This window comes from Diadema antillarum, unplaced genomic scaffold (assembly GCF_040938485.1).
Source record: "Diadema antillarum isolate AM-2024a unplaced genomic scaffold, OU_Dant_1.0 scf00000019, whole genome shotgun sequence".
Classification (NCBI taxonomy): Eukaryota; Metazoa; Echinodermata; class Echinoidea; order Diadematoida; family Diadematidae; genus Diadema; species Diadema antillarum.
Window position 1 is genome coordinate 113,447 of NW_027270908.1, and position 23,667 is coordinate 137,113.

Below are 23,667 nucleotides of genomic sequence, written 5' to 3' on the forward strand. Positions count from 1 at the left end.
CTGTGAAAATCAACTCGCAAGGATCCAGGAGGATCGAGACGCCCTAGAAATCGGCGACAGACCGTGAAACTTTGGTTTTACGTGCTACGAACAGAAAGAATCGTGGGAGAAACCCTTTCAAACATTTTCTTCTTCGAACAGGGGAGATGCAGAAGAAGATGTCTGCTTCCAATCCCAATGCTCCGCTGCCGTTGCCGCCGGGATATCATCGCATGGAACTGAACAAAACCGAGTGGGAAGTCCCTGATCGGTACGTGCAGTTGGAGCCTGTGGGATCAGGCGCCTACGGACAAGTATGGTGAGTACAGTACATTTTTGCTGCTGCCGTCGACAGTCTACACGGGACACCATGCACCACCACCAAGCACCACCCGTGCTTCATGCTGAGTGCTTCATAGTTCATGCCCAATGTAGCTGGCATAAGCACTGTAAATTACTGTGCAGGGCAGGGGGGCATGTTTGAATGGGTTGTTTTGGTTGTGTTGATTTATTGTTGTCTTGATTTATCGCCTTCATAGGATAGATAAAACCTAAAACTTTCGGCTTGTAACGCCCTACAGTATACTTGGGTGACCCGCACCTCGTCATAGTTAATGTTTGCCCATATTTGAATCACATTTCGCCACTGAAATTCTTTGAAATCCAACTCACATACAGGAAAAATGCTGAAAATTCCAATGGAATCACAAGTTCACTGATCGATATTGAAAATTTGCAGCTATCGTCGTCAAACGCGAACGATGCGAAAAAGTTGCGCGCTAAGGAAGGGGCCCGCAACTCGTCACCCGCTCTCCCATAGACTTAGCACGTAAAAGACGTGTGCGGGTGACCGTGATGTTCCCATAGACATACACGTAAAAGATGCGTGCGGGTGACTTATAACACGTATTCCTATAGCCCCATGAAAATTTCAGATTTTCGCGAAAAACTGTTCGGTTTTCACCACAATTTGCCTGGTTGTGGTAGCCCTGCCAAGTTTCAAGCGTATACAGAACACAGTCCTGGGCATACATTTTTGTTCAGTGCGATCAAAACAATTTTAAGCGGGGTGACGGTATTCGGGCCCCTGACGAGGTGCGGGCACCTCACTATACATCTTTGAAAACTGGGAGTGGGAGTATTAAAAACCCCCAGTTTTCAGCCAGCCTCCAATCCATGTTTATGGCTCCAGATTCCGGACACTTCCTTCACTTATCACAAGCCAGCAAATTCTACTGTCACAAAACATGCATATCACATCATTTCACATAATAACTGGCACTCTCTTTCACAACAGCTAACAGGAAAATACCTGAGCTGAGGGAAATGTTGCAATTATTTCAAAGTTAAGGCAGTTGTGTACTTTGAGAAAAAACTAGCAAGATGATCGGCACTGCTGCAAGTGTGTGCGTTATATGTGCTGTGTGTGTATGTGGATGCTGGAGCGAAAAAAGTCTGGAGATTTTGTTAATCCTTAAACTGAACAGCATGACTGTGGAAACACAAGGACAATTCAGGGTCACCATTTTGGTAGATTTTGGCCATGTACTGTTCGGTTGACAAATTATTGCAATCAGCAATTAGCGGGATATTTCTGCCCGTCTGAATGTAACCAAAGAATCTCAAGATTCAGATCTCAATTATTATCCCAAGTGAATGCGGCTATGGATTCTACATGTTGTATATTGTAGCTAAGAGTTTGGCAGTCTACAGGATCCATCGGATCTTCGAACGGTACACAGATATTCATGTAAAATTCTACTTAACAAACGAAAAAAGAAAAACTGACCAGAAATGAATATTATTTATGAGTACGTATTGGACTAAACCTCACTGCCAGGACGTATGCCATTATCAGAAATGATTTGTACTTTCATATCCATGTCAAGTGTCAATAGTATCTCAAATTGCAGCAAATCACAGTACGGTACATAAATTAATAGCTAATTTAGAATCACTTCCGGAAATATAAAGCAAAGTGATTATGTGGTTGATATTGACATCAGTTTTCTTGTCATATGGTGTAAAACAAGCCACTCTCTGCAAACATGTCTAGTTTACTATCGCAGCTAATCTTTTCTGCTTGCACAATCTGAAACTAAAGTTAGCCTTCTGCAGTGTACATGTATATTATGCAACTTACATTATCTTAGTTAAGTCACTGGGAGCTAAAAAATGATGTACAAATAATGTACAAAATAAAAGAAGACAGTGAAGCTAAGGAACTTTGAAGATTTTCAAATTTACAGCAATATGTACAAAAAATAAAGATTGCACCAGGAGTGAGGTTGACATTAGTTGACTCCAGAGAATTTTCAAAATTTGGCAAATTTCTCTCTGAACTGGACCAGATGGGAGGAACGCTTTCACAAAAAAAACAAACAAAACTAGAAAGTGCTGAATAGAATCCTGATCCCTGTTGCATAGTATGGAAAGACTTCCATATGTACCCCCACTATTATACACCTAGATCTACATTGTATGAGCTTTCTCTGAAGTCCGCATTTCATTAGGACACCGAGATCAATGTTACCCTAACTCTAACCCTAACCCTAATCCTAAACTGAGTAAACTCTAATCCTAATCCCAAAGCCACCTACACATGTAAACTTATTCATGTTAGCGATTGTTACTTATACATGATGCATAGCGGGGGGTACATATGGAAGTCTTGCCTATAATATGCCTTTCAAGTGAGAATAACTTGACAAAGAAAGGTTTGTTTGAATGAGAATGTTCGCAGAAATGACATGCCCTTACAAAAAGTGGGGACACCACAGCATAGTGGATAGGACTTTCAGTGTGAGGTCCTGATTTCAAATCCTGTCAAGTGCCTAGTATGTCCTTGGACAAGATGCTTTTAACCACCATGTCCCTCTCTACCCAGATATACATATTTTAAGTGTATACAGTGTATCTGGCAGTGCCCTCTATGGAGCAAAAGCACCACTGAAGAGGTAACCCTGGATAAAGAAGACCATATTAATTTATTATCAAATTACCATCATAATTAAAAGCAAACCACAGAACTGTATTAAATGCTGAATACAAGTTACTATTCAAATAAATCTTTTATCAGCATTAATAGTGCAGTACTTTACACTGACAGACTAACACTTCATATTAGGCGTAAACCTTGCTTCATTATCTGTGATAAACATTTGTAGTGAACAACTGTTGAGGTATGCTTGAATTCAGCATTTGGAAAATCAGATTTCATTCTTGTATTCCATACATGTACAATAGTTTGCTAGTCGGCAGCATTTATGCAAGGGTAAATGTCAATTACAGCTTCTGTAATTGTAAAGCAGGGGACCTTCAATTGTTTTAGAACTTTCTAGGGGCCTCCCCCTCACTACCCTCATATTAAGTAATCAACCTCTGTGTGAAGAGTCCTGTGGAATCAGAATGTCATCAGATTTGAACCCAAACTACCAAAATATAGTATGTGTAGCTTTCAGAAATGCCCAAGTTTGTTATAAGTGGATCCTTTGTCCACTTGTCTTTGAGTAATAAGGCAGGTCAAGGAAATCATTATCAGCCACATGAGATATGTACACTGTACATCTCATACAAGCATATTAGTGATTTGTCAAGTGAAGACGTTACACATTGTAAAATGTGCTATTTCCTAGTCAGTGAACTTGTCCCTTATGTTTTATGAAACTAGGCTACTATCAGAACAGGCTTACAGAAAGTTACTTGTATATCATTTGCTGAATAAAACAAACACATTTTCAAATTCTACTTCACAGTTTGTTTAAGTGCTTGGAAGCAGTGACATTACATGTATATCACTTATAAGTTTGATGATACAATGTGTAAGTACTGTAATTTGCATTGTTTACTGATGATGTGCAATAATTTTTGGATTATTGCAAGTGATGAGGATACAGTATATCAACCTCCATTCGGTCACATCAGATGGATCATATTTGCAACCTAAGATGTTGATACCAGTACAATTTTTATGGCATTCGTACATCTCACTGTAGGCTCAAAGTGTTCGAATTTTTACCATCTCATTCCAATCCATAGAATAGATCTCCAGCATCTACAGTAGCAACTTTAAAGGTCCTGTTTACCTTTGGGAGCAGTGATTTAAAAATGTTCCAAGATATCACATTTGATGCATATGCGCAGGTCTATTGTATCACAAAACATCCTACCATATAAGATTTTGGCAATAAAGCCTAAAGTATAAGGAGATATCAGTTTTTTTCTCTTTAAACCGTAACTGTAGATGGTTTAGTCTGGAAACATTTTTATTATAACTATTGTTCATATTTTGTGTATTGTTCAACAATACTTAACATCAGTTATAAATACGAATTCAGATTTTTACAGTGGTTGTTTCTATCCCTAGCTCACATTTTAGAACTATTTTAAAGCACTAATGCAGGGATTTTTTTTTCTTCTGCAAATGGTAAATTATGCCTTTAAACACATAAATAGAAATGAAATATGAATGTTAAAGTGTGGGAAATATTGCATTTAATTTCCTCATGTCATACTTTGTCAGACAAACACCATTGGGCTTTATCTTTCCAAAGTGTGATATCCTTCAGATTATACTGTAAGTCAATAGTTTGAAGGGGGAGGGGGTGGGGTAGTATCCCTGGCAGCAACCACACATATCCATGAAGGCATGCTGTGCTGTTTATTCAGGGTGTGTGTAAAAATGGGCCTCCTGTTATATCAGGTGAATACTATTTCAGGATACCATGTTGAGAAACAAAACAAATACATACAAACGAACATGCAAACCAAAGCCTGTCGTGTGCGATAATATTGTGAAAATAAAGATTTAAAAAGCAGCTCTGATTTTACATGCCCTTGTAAATGTACATGTTTGGTTTGGGACTCAGGTGATGACATTAGGGCTCTGAGAAATTTACTTGTACATATAACATGCAATTGTAGTAAACCATGTACATGTACAGTTTACAATATAGTTGATTTAATTAATGTGTGAATGCAATACAAATGTTTTCAAAGTTCTCAGTATATAGTTTGTAAATCCACCGATTTTGTAATGTGTTGTACATTGTAACCCTGTATCTAATCATCAGCCTCTGAAATCATCATATTCCTGCTGTAGTTTGAATTGTATTTTTCCTACTTTTTTTGCTGACTGTTGTGGTACTTAACGGCTTGCTGGTGTGCCCCATGCAAGATCATTGATGCACTAAACAGTCACAATCTTGTTTCAAAGGTAATATTTGCCTCAAAGTCAAAATATCCTCAGTAAAGTCAAAGCAACTGATCAGTGAGAGCTTGAGAGAAATTCAAACAAAAAGACTTGATGTTAGAGTACCGGTAATGTCATGACATTTGGTGCTGATGAGCCAACAATATGCATATTTTGTATATTCTTTGTACTGCAACTGTGTAGATCACATCTATAGATTATAGTGTTGTTTGATTAGAAATGCTCTTTAAGAAGTCATGCACACCATTGAATGGAGAAACCAAATGCATACAGTATATCTGTTTTTGTCATTAAAACTAACAAGCACAAAGCAACTGCAAAATCATTGTAGGCCCTGTAAGAATTGCATCATAACCCAGTCGCAATGAATATTTAAGTTGTGTTCACTGATTGTTAGGTTTAGGTGACGTAACGATATTCCAATAATTGCTACAAATTTTCAGTGCTGTGTTTGCTTCCCAGCATTCACAGGCAATACCTGGTACATTTCTCTTTGGATTTTATTCTCCTTGATGCTATGCCAGTTTTGAGGATCAGAAAAGGGGGCCCCTCACAAATTGCCTTTAATTTACTATCTGATACTACTAGTCAGAAGAAGTTGCTAGACTATCAGTACCCTTGAACTTGTCATTGAGTATGTTAAACATTGGTGTTTTGTATGCATACTGCTAGCAAATCATATAATTCTAAAGCCATTGTCCATGAATGTGGACATTTATAATCAATTTTAGCTGTGTCCACAGAGTCGGACTGCGTACTGAGGCATTACCCTACGTGCACCAGGTAAATGTAGCTTTGTGATCGGGGATCAAAGCGCGAAGCATGTACTTGTAGTGATGGGAGAGAGCCTATCTTGTGAGGAAATGTGTATCTCACATTCTTTGTAGATATTTGACACATCACCAGCATTCCTGTGGTGCTCAAAGTGTCGTGATGGTATTTTGTGAATTACATTAGGCTGAGGAGCTTGCGGGAGCATTGCTGTCATGTCTTGCCCTCAGCGAGAGATGATTGCTCAATAACATGCACCGATCTTCACTGGCCTCCAGGGATGGGTAAACTAGCATTCCATCAAGCCGTGCATCTTCCACACACACAACTCACACAGATACACACAATCCATTATGTCTGGCCAGAGTAGCGATCAGCATTTCTAGACATCGTACACCATCAGTCATACATGTACAGTACATGTGCAATATAGCCCTCGCAGTTATTGCGCTGCATTGGGCTACGTGCTTATCTGTCAACAAGACTGTGTAAATATTTATGCAGACCAATGTTCAGTGCCATGCCGACATTTTATGAAGGACCCCCTTTGGAACTGAAACTGCTCAGAAATTATGAATACATAATGCTGCAAAATTGCCCTTGCAGTAACCCGAGCTGACCTATAAGCTTAGGGAGGAAATTAGCCAAGCCATTAAATACGAGCAAGTAGATTCAGTATAAATGCAGAAAGATCAGTGAAACAGTGAGCATTAGAGAAAAATTTGGCAGTCTTTTAAAAAGTTGTCACTTTTTATTTCAATGTTGATTTTCATAGTTCCTTGTGTGAGCCTGTCTAGATGGGAACCCTACAATTTATGATATCGGAGTACCAAACAATATCAAAACAATTTTGCAAGAATGTAGGTATGGGGAAAAAAAACCCAAACAAACCTGTATGAAGTACACACATTCCCTTTACTTACAACTGAGACATGTCAGGGCAAATATGATTCTAGTTCTACAGGCCTTCCAGAAGAGCTTCTCTTGATAGGTCAATTGCTGTTTGATCTCTTGCTGTCTATCTTTCTTTCTCTTGTCATTTGGTTTGGAAATTTTACCTTTGACCAACATACAAGAAGGACTACCACTTTAAAGTGATCAGTAATGCGTCATACACAGATGGTAAAGACAGACTTCAGATGGTCTGCATTCACACATACAATTGTGCATCAGTTTATTTTTGGCTGCTGTCATAAAACCAGCATAATATCGTGCCCTAAGGTAATAAATTACCAGAGAAAATTCAATTCGTCAAGATTGCAGGAACTTTAACTACGATACGTTACATACAGTATATTTGAGTAGTGCCATAAAATAATGAACCTGAGTGAAGTTGATTTAAAATGCATTGGGCAATTTCACCCTGTTCGTGTCAGATGCAGGTTTTATGTACAAGCTTTTAGTTCCCTTGTGGTATAGCAGAAACCCATATATCCCTGACCTTCCGCGCATGTGATTAGAAACCAAGATGCTGGGTAATGAATAATTACCTCACAGATTATGAATGGCATGTACTGTATCTGTCACTCATGATAGCATGCCATGTCAGTGAAATGCGTTCTGTACACATGGAGATCTCATTTCCATGGCTTGATTTTGAGGATAAATTACAATAATTTGATCATTCTAAACATCAATTCATGTATTACCTAAGTACTCACATGATGTTTATGCCTACAACTTTTTTCCCCCATTGTTGGATTTCTTTGGAGCCATACAATGTAACTGCATGTAGTAGAAAAACACCTTTTCCTTTCTGCACAGTGTACATTTTATTTTGTGAGATCTTGTTCTTGTTTAGACTGCAAAATTGTCTCCTAATGTTCCATGCACATTAAGTGCATTAACCTCTGAAAAAAAAAACCAACTAAATGAATGAATAATATAAGACCGGGGAGGAATGAAATAAGAAAGCATGTACACACTATTAGTGTAAATAGGGTTTGCTTAAAGGTAGGGAATCCCATTTGCATGCATTAAATGAAGAGTTGTATAAATACAGTGGTATGTTGAAGAGAGTATCATTTTAGAAACTCCCATAAAGTATTGAAAGTGGAAGGTAACATTTAGTACATTTTTATTGACCGTTAGATTTTGAATTGAATTTTTTTCGGGGCTCACCGTAAATTCCAGTACATTACTAGGCTACCTTTGCAGACCCATGCACTGCATGTGTGTCCATCATGTATATTTTGTGAAGAAAGTTCAACAAAACTTACAAACATTTCTATATACATTCTTGCCACACACTCTATATGTTATTACATCAGCTCTTATACTTTTAGATTTGTGTTTATAGATAAAAAATACAGAAGACTGCAACAAAAAGGCTTAAGTGTGGCTGACACACAGAACTACTGAGTAGTTGAGTTTTGTGCATTATTCAAATTGTAGATAACTGTTGACTTCCAAATTTCTCAGCAGTGGCCTAAACAAGTCCCCTGAGGTTCATATTTAATGTTTTGCTGCATTTTGGGAGGTCTGTAAAAGGTATTCCCTACCTTTAGAATTATCACCAGTTGTATTTGTATTTTTCACTCAGAGTGAAGAAGTACTTGTGCCAAATACAGTGTCTTGACATTATCAAGTCCAATTCAAAATTAGAAGGGGAAGCAATAATGGTACATTTGTGTTTGTTTGTTTGTTTGTTTGTTTGTTTGTTGTTTGTGCAGCAGTATTTACTGCATGTAATACAGTGTTGGTACATTGTATTTCCAAGTACACCATGTACACTTGTACAAATGTTTGCCATGATATGGCAAACACTTCTTTGAGGGGCCTCTCAAAATGCCATGGACACCACATGTAAACAGGTCATCAATTCTAGTGTCAAGTGTTTAAGGGGCAGTTCTTTAATGCTGCATCTCAAAATGCCATGGACACCACATGCAACCAGGTTATCAATTGAAGTGTCACCTCACCCCGACTGTGTCAAAGCTTTTGAAATTTAGGCTTGATGCAAATTGACACAGTACATTGTATATCATTACCTTCATGACAAGCTGCCAGAAATATGCTCAGATGTTTATAAGAATTGAAAAACAGCACCCAGGACAGTGCTAAAGAAAAACTCCTCTCAGGAGAGTGTCAAAGAGAAACTCCACTCTACCCCCCCCCCCCCCAACTTTGCCGACTCTAATGTATGTTCATCTCCTGTTTTAAAACTCTCAAATAAACACCCAGATGAATGTTTCTCCTAAATTTGACAAAGAAGAGAGTTATAGAATGTTACCACATCGCATGCCTGTACTAAACAGCAAAAAAGACAAAAGTCACAATCTTGTGTTTAAGTAAAGATATGCTGATGATGGCAATACATGTATCTCACAAGGCGTCCCTTAAAGTCTTTATTGAATTTTCCATTTAATAAATGAATTAGGGAAAAAAAGTATAGTAATGTACAATGTACATGCTTGATTATTTTGCTTGAGTGTAATTCAAAATTATGATTTTATAGTAACGATGAGTCTTGTATGGAAAGGTATTAAGTTATTGATTTGAAAAAAAAAGCAAAAAATATTTTTTCTTTTGAGGGAAGTACATGCATATATGTACCTTGCTAAATCATTGACTTGAAAAAAAAAAGGGGGGGAGGGGCAAGATTTTTTTTCATTCATACCAACATCCAGGCATGTATGCAATCTGCCAAAGCAAGGCATTGTATGTATACAGCGTAACATGTTGAGTCATGTCAGTTTCAATTCACTCTTTTTTTAAATCCTCAGTTGTTCCCCACCCCCCCCCCCCAAAAAAAAAATAAGGTACAGGGTAACTGTGGTAGGAGGCTGGCCTGATGATGAAAATATTGTCGAGTATTGAAGTGCTGGTGCCTCCCTTGTGATGCTGGATGTAGTGCCCTCGTCTGCTTGGGGGTGGGGCCATGCTATTAAAGATCTTTGAGACCTGCGTATGATTCATCAATTCAGATAGTGGCCAGGGATGGGGTTTCATTGTATCAGGTGGCACTGACGGTGGACGTTAGCGGGTGCAATAGAATGTACACTGTACAAAAGAAATCCCTGCATTATGCATGCCACAAAAGCTGCAGGTGGGATACAAAATCAAACAGAATAAGAAAAATGCTGTAAAATATACCAAACTCCTCTTTTTCTCAGCCTGAATTTGTCTAGTACTGCTATCTTTTTGATTGCCGCATTATTGGCAGAGTTCATATCTATGCCAAATATTTCAGAGTGATTTGCATGTACACGTATCTGATAGTATTTTTCAAATGCAGTTTATGTAGCTGTATATTCGTCCATCTATTCTAGAATAAATCAAGCAAACTACTGTAGTGTAAATCTACAAGCAGATATCTTTAATTAGAACTGAATGATAGCTGATGTGGTATTTACCACAAAATGTACAATCTGCTTGTAAAAGCTACAGTATATCACGTTGGATAAATGTGTTTGGTGTGTAGCAAATGTAAATGACTGCAACCGTAACAGCAACATGTGAATCACCATCGGCAAAGTAATCACGTTATCTTTGGTAGGTACAACTAGTAGCAGTCAGTCACATGCTGTGTGTTTTTTTCCCTACCACACTTGATGTAAAGCCATATTCACTCTTTGAATGCTTCCCATATCAAGGCTCTTGACATCTTGCCTCAATCTCATGATTCTAAATATGAACGTCTTTACTGTGATGTCATTTTTCATGGAAAAAAAGTAATCACTACAAACCAAAGCACATTATTGAGCATGGCGGGGACCAGTGCTGTTCCACAACATTTTTTGTGTGAAATGTTCAATATTCTGTATGGATTCCTTTCTTCTTTATTGGTCTGTGCCAACACTCCTGTGCATACTTGACCCGTTGAGGACAGGCTGATTTTGCTACAACACAAATTTCCCGTAGACACTTGCCTGAGTGTACTCAGGACTCGTCCTCTACAGGTTAAGAGTGTCTTTTACCTATGAAACACAAATTTGTCTTTGATAGAAGGTTCTGAGAAATAGCACACCAATTTTGATACACCTGCATCAGTTTGCTGCAGTTATGTTTGATAGTGATGAGTTCTTCAGTGAAGTGATATATATATATATATATAATACATACATAATTTGTACATGTAAAACTGTACAGTATGTATGCATGACATCATAATTTACTGCTTCTATGCAGCAAAGAGGAAAAAGACTTGTGACCGGAACATTCAACAGTCAACATCATTCACAGTTGCGGACTTCTGCACAGTACACAGATGAAAGAGAAAGGGCAAAGTTGGATTTTGATAGGAAATGACTCCTGAAGTGTACAAAACCCACTGTCTGTACAAAGAGGATGTGTGATTGTGTGTATGTGTTTCGTATAGTGAGTGTATATTTTTTATATATATTTTTTTCCCCACTAAGTCCCACTTCCTTTTCAAGCTGCTATCTGTGCACTATATCCGCACCAACCTAAACTATGAAGGCAAAAACCAGCCACCACACCTGCCACTGAATTTACTCCTGCATTTAAGCATGTGGCTGTAAGTTAAGAACAAGTAGGGCCTATGTTTTTCAGTGTGTGTTCTTCTTGATTGCAAAAATATTAGAGAATTTACCCCTCCAGGAAAGTAATTTCTGGAGAGATCAGTAGAACAAGAAACCGATAACAAAAACTTCATGTAAAATCCAATAATATTTATGGTTTATTTGTGAGAATGTCAGTTTAAAGTCATCTATCAGCAAGTCATTTTTTTAACAACTTACTAATTACTATACAATTGTAAAGCTGTCAAAATGTATGTTGGTCTTTCATCAAAAATAAGAAAACATAATTTTTTTTTAATAATAAAAAAAAATTATGAAACATGACACAGCATGCATAGTATACACTTAAAGTACCCCTTTTTTAAACAATACAATTTTGGCAATGATGATATGTTTCGTTTTATTTTTTATTATTATTACCATTCATCAAAATGCTTTTTTTAGGTCTGTAGAGGGAGGCAGTACGGAGACTGCCATCTGGGTCATGTGACTGTGATGTTAGTTTTTATAGGTTTTTTTTTTTTGTGACAAATTTCACATTCACAGAAAAGACAGCACCATTGCTTTAATCATTCAAAGTACATGTCAAGGACGAAATCGTCATTCAAGTGTACAGCCCTGTGCATCCTGTATTGTAGAAGTAAATTAGAACCTTACTCCCAACTTAGGAAAAAAACAGAAGATCATGTGTTTGGCACAGTGTATATTGGAAGCAAAAATTTCTATGCATGTGACATCATACAGGCAATGAGTGAAGATAATAAATTACAATGTACCTGCTACTGTAAAAGTGGTTTCTTTCGCGGTGGTTTATATTTGCGCTTTTCGTGCTTTGAGGTTGAACCACGAATTTAACATCACGCGAAAATGTTTTGAACTCGTCGCTTGTGCAACGCTATCATTACCGACCGCGAATTTAAACACACGCGAAAAAGTCCGCACTAATGGAAACCGCGAAAGTTTCTGTACGCGAAAGAAACCACTTTTACAGTATACAAATTATGTACATCTCGTCAATTTGTATAATTTCTCCTTGATTAACTAATCTTATCCAGATATATGCATGTATACCCTTCATTTTCTAATGGCTTTAATTCCCATGAGACAGTCACATACAATGTACCATACAGTGTAGTATTTCTGAACTCTGTATTAAAGAAACAGTGATGTTATCTCTTTACATCTGAAGAAATTATACTTTAACATGATGAAATTTTGTGAGATATTGCTGTTGACAGTTTTTTGATGTGACATGCTATTGGCTGCTGCAGAGAATAGCTGTAACAGAAGATTCCTTTAGACCTGGCACACATACAACTGTACAGCAGTATCTGTATATCATGTTGTAGTAGAAAAAAGAAATCCACAAAACGTAAATGATTTTTACTCTCTTCTCATTCAAATTTGCATATCTGATTTTCTCTTTCCCTAAGAATATTTTTTACGTGCCATGAATTCACTGTTTGCAGATACGTGTAAACATGTATCAATTTGCAGCAAGTCAGAGGAAACACCAAATGAATGAGATATGACCAAGGCTGCGTTTATCATCTTTCCCCAGTTTGAAACGGTTTTCCATACCCACTATCAAAAGTCGTTTCCAAAGCCCTGAAGAAACGGCTTCCAAAATAAGTTGCTTTTATCAACTCATCACCAACACGAAAACTGGCCGTGTAACTATGCAGCTGCATTGTGCCATTTTGACCTGAGAATCCATCAGGAGAAGGGGTCATATACGGCAAGCGCAGTACAAAGTCGTTTCAAAACAGCTTTGCATTTATCTCGCTTCTAGAAACATGTTTCTGGCTGAAACCTGTTTCGGAAAGCACAAATTTGCAGTTTTCAAAAGGGCTTTCTGAATCCCATAATCAAAACAGCTTTGCGTTTATCATCTCTAAAAAAGTCCTTGAAAGCCGTTTGAAAAACCCGTTTCTGCCAAAAATAGGAGTTGATAAACACACCCTAGTTATGTGTTATTATTCTATTTCATCTTATTTCATTCCCATTCCCATTTTCTGAAATTGTAATGGAAGCAAGCTCACACTTACATTGTAGCTTTGAATTACGAGTATTGATAAGTGGTACTTACATGTATTTTCTGCATTGCAATTTTATACATCTTACAATTTCATTTCAATCCTCATCAGCCAGTATATCATGTCTGTCAACTGCACACTGTTCAAAGTTTACAGCTACATGTATACTATGCTGATTAAGCTTAATGAATAGTAGCATGAATATGTTTGTAGACTGTAATAGCAAAACCTGTTGCTGTTGTTTTTCTTTTAAACAAATCAAATGCAATTTGTATGTTGTCGCACTTGATTAATAATTCCTGTGTAAAGTACAATGGTTATCAGCCACGTGCAGCATACAGACTATGGCTGTAAAGAATACAAATATGCTCTACCTGAAACAGATATGAACACACAAACACACACGTACATGTATTGAGAGAAGGAGAGACATGAATTTTGCATGTTTTTGATTGTGCTGAACTGACACACAAAGTACAGAGGCATAACAAGCAAAAAATTTTGCGTGCTTTTTTCTTCATGCTAATTTCTTGTCACGTAAAATGCACGAAAACTTCCACAGTTTAAGACATTCTTGAGCTGAATGCCATGTATAAATAAAACATGGCCACCCCCCCCCCCTTTTTTTTTTGTCTGAGCAGTTTATTACCTCCGCCAAAGGAGGAGGTTATGTTTTCGTTACCGTTAGTTAGTTCGTTAGTTTGTCCGTGTGCAAAATGACTCAAAATGGAGTTAACGGATTGGGATGAAACTTGCAGGAAAGGTTGAGAATGACACAAGTAACAAACGATTAGCTTGTGGTAGTGATCGAAGAATTTTTAGGGAATTTCTGAAGGATTTTTGATATTTTGGCAGGTAGGGTCAATGAACTTGGGAGTTCAGGCTGCGCGTATTTGAGGTTTGCATGCGCGCACTAAAGTGCGTGCTCTAGTTTCTGCTAGGGCGAGGTTAGCCATGCAGCTGAGGGTTTATGACGTATCAAAGGCTTCTATATTGGAAAATCGGGCGATTTTTTTTTCAGCATGTATACCTACAAGTGTATCGATGGAAATCACCGATCTCTATGGAAGAGCCCATAGAGCTTTGAACTTCCCCAGTAGTGGAGAGGAGAAAAATTTCTTGGCAAGATTATCTGTGGAAAGTAGCTGCTTGGCGGAGGTTTGCGCTCTCAGAGTGCTTTTCTAGAACATGTGCCAATATTTCACGGGATTTTTGCTGTCACAAATTTTGAGAGTCACATGCTGTTCATGAATTTAACAACATGCAAAATTATTAAATGTGATCTCCACATGAGTGTGACATGCACGCATACACTTCTCCATTCATTACTGCACTCCATTATTACAAATTTAACCACTTTTGAATTTGTTGAGAAGTCTTGATTTGCAAAGAATAAGACTCACTATACAATAAGGCATACACAGTACATAAAAAACCGAGGTCTGTGTGTGTTGAGAACAATGTGAGTATACACTGTATATGGATAATGGCTACTGGTACTCGTCAAGGTACTATTTACGCCACATATTTCACGAGGTTTTTATTAAAATCGCAGATCTCATGACTCATGTGCTATTTGCGAATGTATAATCATGTAAAATCATTAACTCTGATCTCAACATGAATGTGACCTGCATGAGTACATTTCTCTGATCATTACTGCATGCCATGGTCAGAAATTTATCTACTCATAAATCTGAGGGCCTAGTAATGACCTTCTCGCTATCAATGGCTCTTTATGATTTAACCAAGTGATGGCAGTTTGATGCAGTGAATGACAGTGTAATATGACTGCTCATCACACTCATTTTGATGCACTTGAACTCTGGAGTCTCGGACCCATAAATGATCATTGGTGGCTAACATTCTACAGATTATTTTATATCTGGATGTTGAGTACTGGGTTGTTTTTATGATGTGTGCTCCGTATATAGTGTGTGACATCCTACAAATGAGCAGAGAGCTGTTTATGTACACTGACCACGCAGAAATGCCGCTGTAAAGTTCAAAATTTAATGATACAGTGTACGGAGTCAGTGTTTAAGTAGCCAGATGTAGAATGTGCACGACCTGAACCACCCTCCATTCATATGCGAGGCCTTGCAGAGAACAAATTATGCATGCACGCTACACCAGTAATGAGTGTGATGGACAGTTGTATTGCTTTGTCAATCTGTGCATTAAACTGCCATCACTTGATTTAAAGGACAAGTTCACCTTCATAAACATAAGGATTGAGAAAATGCAACAATATTAGTAGAACACATCAGTGAAAGTTTGAGGAAAATTGGACAATCGATGCAAAAGTTACGAATTTTTTTAATTTTTGTGTTGGAACCGCTGGATGAGGAGACTACTACAGCTTGTGAGTCATATGCGTACAACAATATAAAGAAAATGTAAAAGAAATTCAACATATTTTCACTTTTTTCGCATAATAAAAGAGCACTTGACTTGCCTCTTTCTAAAGGCAGGGGGAATAATATTACCCATAACATTTGTCGGTAACGAGTCAGGGGAATGTGTACTTTTTTCAAAAGATGGAATTTTGTGAAATTCCCTTTATATTTTCCTTATATTGTTGTACGCATGTGACATCTAAGTTATTCATACACTGCAGTAGTCTTCTCATCCAGCGGGTACTGCACAAAAACTTCAAAAATTCATAACTTTTGAACGGATTGTCTGATTTTCCTCAAACTTTCAATGATGTGTTCTACTAATATTGCTACATTCTCTCAATCCTTATGTTTATGAAGGTGAACTTGTCCTTTAATAGTATGAAGAGCTATCAAAGTCTTTCCAGATACAAGTCTGTGTGGAAAAGTGTATACAATGCTTTGCATTACAGGAGACCTATAACAAGTTTTAATGGCATTGTTTACCATTTGCAGATGAAACGAATACCCAGCTTTAGTGCTTCAAAGTAGTTCTAAAATGTGAGTTAGGGATAGAACCAATGTATAGATTTAAATCAGTATAATCAATGGTAGGTTTTGTTTTAAAATATACAAAATGTGAACAAAAGTTATGATAAGATATAACAAATCACTATGGTATTTAATACTCCGGTAATTCAAATGTTAGTGCACCAACATATGATACTTTAATACGGAATGGACATTTCAGACAAAGTACCTGTGTTTTTATTCCAGTCACTGGTTACGTGATTGAACGAGACATTCAGTAATTGGTAACAAGTATGCCACGTGTGTAAACAAACCTGGCACACAGTGCATGACAACACCCGTGACCGCTTCATTAACTGAGCATCTGCTTTTCAGCTGACCCTTCGAGATGAAACTACTTAGTCCTTCATGAGAAATCGAAAATTTGAAGAAAGATGTTGCCACGCTTAATTCTTACCAAATGAGGCGCTACATAAATGCTCCATTGCTGATGTTGTTTATACCAAAATGTTTAGCACGAGAGAAATTGTCCAGCATCGATTCAAGATGATTGAGTATCCAGGGAAAATAAAGTAATTTCTCATGTCAGTTCCCACTGATACTGTAAAAGCGGATGTTTTCGCGTGACTAATTTTTCACGCTTGGCTGGGTAAGAAGAGTTTTGAGTATTTTTAATTCTGCGGTATCAAGACAGCAACCTCTGGAACATATGGCAAGCAAAAATATTTGCGTGCTTTTATTTTCATGCTAGTTTCTGGTTGGGTTGCGCAAAATGCGCAAAAATTTCAACACCACAAAAATTTCCACTTTTACAGTAGACTGTAATACTAACAGCCAAAAAGTGAACAACAAGCAAGAACAACAAAAATGAACAGACAGGCACTTTAAAAATATTGTGATGGGACCAGAAGAAGTGTATAGCTAATTGAACATTTGATTTATGCAAATTCCAAATTGATGTCTAAAAAAATGAGAGGTTGACACTTAATAATAGCAGCACTTGATGTAAAGAAATGGTCTTAATTTGCTCATTTAATATGTTGTTCTTAGAGTGGTAGAAACAAATCACTAAACAGCACAAAAAAAAAAAATGGGCAAACTACTCCTAGATGATGTCAGAATTTGTATACACCTAATTTCTGTACATTATTGTGAAAGTTAAATATTAATACAGTAGCACACTTACTGAAATTTTTTGTGTTTAGAGACAATATAGTAAAGAATGGGCACATATTTTACACACAACTCGTGCCGTAGATTGCATGCGTGTACGTGAACGCAGCATGATTTTTCATTTATTCTGAAGGCCATTCAGAAAACTATTACTGCCCTAATAGTAAACCTGTCCAGTGAATGCAGGATGTGATATCTTTGTTAACATACATGTGTGTTCATAACTGCAGTTTGAAAAGTAACCTGGGCAGACCCAGGTAACCATAAGTGGTCAAATATATAAGATTATATCGAATGAGATGTACCCACCTTTCAAGTGCATGGATAGTAGTGGGTCTGAAAACATTATAGCACAAGATACAGTGTTGCTTGGGTAAATGCATCTACATATTGTAACTAATGGAAGTGATATGGTCTTAATAAGATGATTGATAAAAAAAAACAGAGGAATTGAATGAGGCAGAAGATGCTGTATGTATGGATACTGGTTGGATGTGGGTTGGTTTCATGCCTCCGACTGCCTCTCATTATAGCATGGTTACATTCATGTACACATGCAAGTTGTATGAACGTCACCTGAGTCCTGGGAGGAGGGATACCAGGGTATTCCATGGATGCATCTGACATCATTCTGAGTCAGCCTTTCCTGGTTTTGCATTACATGATTGTACTCTGACTTCATTATTTGGACATTAAGGATGAATAACTCTTCTACCACATACCCTCCCCACCCTGTTTTTTTTTCACCCTCCCCCTCTGCCCTCTGTACGTCCCTCCCATCCCTCTCTCTCCTTTGAAACATAGACAAGAATAACTTATCTGCTTTACAATTGCTCCCTTCCTTTTGATATCTCTCCTTTTCTTTGACTTGATCTGTCTATCTGTCTAACTATCAATCTATCTCTTTATCTCTCTCCTCTCCATTATTATGGCGTGATTGATTAATAAGTGCGCTGCCAAACTCTCTTTTATCCTTTTTTTCTCTATCTCTTCCTCTCTCACTCCTCTACACATACACTCCCAGTCTGATGTCTACCTTCTCTTCTCCCACTCCTCCACACACTCCCAGTCTATAGGCCCCGTCACACTACAGCAAATGCCCAATGAAAAACATTTGAAAATTTGAAGATATGTTCACATCCATTGGTAATACTAGAGTAGTATGTAACATGCTTGGCGTTCTTTGTATTCATTAGCTATTCGTTGGGATTCGCAGAGATACGCTGGAGCCGATTTTTTTTTTAAACATGTCCAAAATCTCCAGCGTATCTCTGTGAATCCCTACGAATAGCTAATGAATTCAAAGAACGTCAGACATGCAAACTGTCTTCACATTTTTGAATTCGTTGGGCTTTTGCTTGGCATTCGTTGGGCATTCGCTGTAGAGTGACGGGGCCTTAATGTGTACCTTCTGTGTGGTATTCCATTATCCCATCCATGCTGGATTTTCAGTTTCTATGTATTTTCTTTTTCATTTCTTGTTTCCTCTGTACTAGTGTGCCTGTGTATCAACAACCCCTCTTTATAATGATCTCTCACTAGTCAGAAGAGACCTGTAATCTACCTATCCACCTATCTATCTATTTGTATCTTTTGACATGTTCATTTCTCTTTGCTGTCAATATGTCAATGAAATCACTTTTATCTGTATCTTTTCCCTACAGTGTAAGTTCAGTCAAACCATCTAAGCCTTCCAAGGGAGACAAAAAAGTGGTCATTATAGACACGTGACCACTGTAGGCAGGGGGTTTATAGCTTTTCGCTTGGAGGGAGAGGGGGAATTGTTTTTAATGGCCATATACGGAAGGTGGCCACTATAAGAAGGTGGCTATGGCAGGTTTGACTATACTTTTTGGTAGCAGTTTTATGTGATTTAGTTGTCTGTATTTCCACACATTTGTATCCCGTAAAAAAAAAAAATTTAAAATAAAAATCTGCATTATTTTTCTGTCTATGATCACAGTTCTGCTGCTGACATGAAGAATGGTGGCATGAGAGTGGCCATCAAGAAGCTTGCCAGGCCTTTTCAGACCGCCATCCATGCCAAACGGACCTACAGAGAGCTCCGCCTACTCAAGCACATGAAGCATGAAAATGTAAGTTCATTTCTTAATTTGATATTATTGCGAGGTCTGAGGAAATATCTATTTAATATCAAGTCAAATCTTGATTTGTTTGAATCCTTGCAGTTTTTGTCAGTGTAACTGAGATGCTTCGTAGAGGATTAAGTTTGTATTATGTGACACAGAGAAGATGAAATACTGATAGCTACATGACACATGCCATGTATTCTTTCTTCAATATTCTGAATACACATTTAGTGCACACAACACACACCAACCCACAGACATACAGACCACAACTATACAAAGATCAACATAATTATATACTTGTGCAAGTACTATGCACATACATACACAGCTCATAGATTATCAGTCACATGTTAAAGGGTATTATTGGTCATTAAAGTTTGAATTGCCTATTGTTTGTTATCTTCAGAAATATTGAATGCATAATTTGTGCAAACTGCTGTATCGTACACATCAATCATTCATGTCTTTCCCTGAACCCAAGTAATTGTTGACAATGTTGATTAAAAATGCATGATACCCACAATGTGTTGTGATATTTGATGCAAGGCAGGATCATCTTTGTCCTGTGCCCTCATCCCATCCCCATGGCGACCCATCTTTCTGTGTCTCCCCTCAACATCATCCCTTCCTCTTCTCCTTGCCTCCTTTCCTTTTTGTACGTATCTTCTCATCTCTTTACTCATTCATCTCCTTTTATCTCTCCTTGTCCTCTTCTTGTGTTCTTCTATTCTTCTCATGTCTCCTTCCCGATTGTGCCTGCTGCTTTATTCTTTCTCTCTCCGGCCTTTCATTCTTGCGTCTCCTTCTCCCTGTTGTGTTTTGGCATCATTCATCTCCCCCCCCCCCCCCCCACCATTCACTATAATTTGCATCTCTCTTTCTCCTCCTCCTTCTTGTTGTTGTTTCATTATTCTACATCCTTCCTTCCTTACTTACTGCATTCCTGCACACCTTACAATTGTAGGTCATCAGTCTGCTGGACTGTTTCACTCCCAGCATGTCCCGGGGGACTTTCGTGGATGTCTACTTTGTGACGCATCTCATGGGGGCGGACCTCAACAGCATCATCAAGTGTCAGACGCTAACGGACGACCACGTCCAGTTTCTCATCTACCAAGTGCTGAGAGGCCTGAAGGTGAGTGAGTCATCCCTCTCTCCGGCATCCGGCTTCTGTCTCGAGGGGGGCCGAGCAAACGTGGAGATTCGATTTGTAGATATTCCAGTGAAGTCAGCAGCGGGGATATCATGTGGTCTCTCCACTATGTGCAAGTCGGCAGCATTTTATGCATCTGCCGTTATACAAGCACTTATTATGAGAATGCCACGGCTGTGTCCGTCCAGCGTACTACCTGACTGTGCGATGTATTTCAATCTGTTTTATCTCTAATATGTCTTTCAATTTGTTTGTTGTCATGCAAATTATGAAGTAGATGTTGAAAATTGTTGTTATCACCCTAATCATTAGACAGCCACCCACTTTACCACCTACATTATATATTGCTGTTCACCAGCATAGTTGTGAGAGATACGTGTTGTCTGTATGTGCCCCTATTGTGGCTAATCTCCGAGACAGGACGAAACTGACTTGAGCAGGATAACAAGAATGTAAGAGGACTATAAAAAGTATACTGCTGATTAGATTGATTACTTGTGCCATTAACCTAATGAGATACTTCGTACGGCATTATTTTTACCCTTTGTTGTCTCTGCCTCACCTGACTACGTGGATCTCCCGAAAGAATCATAGTCTGCTCTTGCACTTTTACTTTAAAACACAGTATACAGTTAACACACAAATCTGAGTGCATCAGTCGGAATTGTGTGCATAAGGTAACTATGGAATGCTTAACCTCGAGGCGAAGCCCAGTGGGTTTAGGCTAAATCCCACAATTACCACATGCACACAATACGTACGGATGCTTGAAAAGACATGTACATCATCTGTTTCATAGAATGGGGGACATTTTTCTCGCAGAAAAACAGAAAAACAAAACATTTTTGATCATGTTACCTGATGGCAAATTTACTGGATGCATTTCTTTGTGGCTTGCCATAGACAAAGCCATGCATCTAGTAATTACTGGATGCATGGCAAAAGTACTGGATGCATGGTTTTCCAGCCAATTGGTGTCTCTCACGTAATGCGCGAACAAATGCGCAAACTCGTGCTACGAATGCGTGATAATACATTAACAGCTTGGCTGTCCTCCAAGAGGTAGCGTGCAGCCAGTAAAAATCAACACACGGCTCTCAACCAATGATATCGCATGATTTTTGCTACCCATTCTATAAAAATATTTATGCTTATTGACCTGTACTGTAAAAGTGGATAGTTTCGCACGACTAATTTTTCGCGCTTGGCCAGGTAAGAAGAGTTTCACATGTTTTTAATTCCGCGGAATCAAAGACATCACGCAAAGGAGCATATGGCAAGCAAAAATATTCGCATGCTTTTATTTTCGCGCTAGTTTCTGGTTGCGCGAAATACGCAAAATTTCCACTTTTACAGTATCTTGTCATGATATTCACAAATGTTTCACATTTTTTGTACTCTCTCTCCCTTTTTTGCCCCCTCAGTATATACATTCAGCTGGTGTTATTCATCGAGATCTGAAGCCAAGCAACATTGCCGTAAATGAAGACTGTGAACTCAGGGTAAGAGTGCAGATTGCTCTGCAGCCAGAGTATGAGCTATCCTCCCTGTAGAAAGATTGCCTATTGGTGTGTAGAGCAGGTTGGACTTTGGACCAATGCGTTTATGTCGCAATCCAAGGTGTATTGCTCTATATGGAAATACCCGGTGATGCAATAAAGTGTACAATCTTTAGTGCTCTGGCAGGATACTTGGTAGTAGTAAAGTTTATTTTGTCCAGTAACATGACACCCAAACTTTTTTGGGGCAGATAGAATAATGTGCTACTTGTTTTTTGTTTTTTGATTTTGCATTTTTCTCCAAAGGAGGGAGTACTTTGGGAATGAATATTTCATTGGTCTTGATCAAGGATTCTGCTTATTTTCTTGTTGTTATTTGTTATCCACTTTATGTTGATATCAAAAATTAGGCTACATAACCTTGCAGATGGTTGTATGTGGTCAGAACTAAAGTAATAGGTAAGTGGGACGAGCAGTTAAAGATGTCTTTATAAGTGCTGTTTGTGTGGGATATTAATGAAAATGATTGTGACAAAATGTATTTTGGTTAAAGCATACACAATACAATTGCATAGAAGATTGTACTAGCTTTAAAGGGACTGTACAGTACTGGATGAGGTGGGGATTAATGTTTTGAACATTCCTAAGTGAGATAATGAAAAGCCTCTTGTGAAATATGAAAGAGCATGTAATTCTAAGAAGGATTCAACGTTTATTTGATGAAAATTGGTTTTCAAATGGCTGAGATATCAAAAAAAGTGCTAATAATAAAAGGCAACATGCCACAACTTTATTAGGATCTCTTTGTTTCACCTTGTTTTTGGATAACTCAGCCATTTCAAAACCGATTTTCATCAAATAAACTTTTGATACCCCTTAGAACTGCATGCTCTTTGACATCTCATAGAGTGGTTTCTGAATATCTCGCAAAACGTTAAAAGCTAAATCCTCACCTCAACCAGAACTGTGCACACCCTTTAATGAGTGAGAAATTATATAGATCTGCTTCACCTACACCTACAACCTTTCCTTCCGTGCAACAAACCAGTTATTTCATGAATATTTCATAGATCTTCATAGAGTCAAAATGAAGAACAGTGGGTGTACAATGTAGTATGCAAGTTGTGAGTTTTTCATTTAACCGTGATTTCAATATTCCATCCCCATCTCCGCCAGATTCTCGACTTTGGGCTGGCCCGCAGCAGCGACGACGAAATGACGGGATACGTGGCCACGCGGTGGTATCGGGCGCCAGAAATTATGCTAAACTGGATGCACTACACCGAAAAAGGTTGGTGTTAATTTCCACAAACCAAAATACCCTTTGATTCTTTCTTTAGAATTTGTTAGGGTCACAGG

At 38.1% G+C, this 23,667-nt stretch overlaps 1 protein-coding gene across 1 annotated transcript in view; it reads left to right on the forward strand.

Moving 5' to 3' along the window:
• The first annotated feature begins 9 nt into the window (after nucleotides 1–9).
• LOC139728395 (mitogen-activated protein kinase 14B-like) overlaps nucleotides 10–23,667 on the forward strand; it is a 29,970-nt gene continuing 6,312 nt past the window's right edge. Inside the window, exons 1-5 of the mRNA XM_071639339.1 lie at nucleotides 10–298; nucleotides 19,527–19,659; nucleotides 20,621–20,791; nucleotides 22,234–22,311; nucleotides 23,485–23,599. Of these exons, the coding sequence (XP_071495440.1) occupies nucleotides 147–298; nucleotides 19,527–19,659; nucleotides 20,621–20,791; nucleotides 22,234–22,311; nucleotides 23,485–23,599 (649 nt within the window). The 5' untranslated portion in view covers nucleotides 10–146. The remainder of the gene's footprint in view (nucleotides 299–19,526; nucleotides 19,660–20,620; nucleotides 20,792–22,233; nucleotides 22,312–23,484; nucleotides 23,600–23,667) is intronic.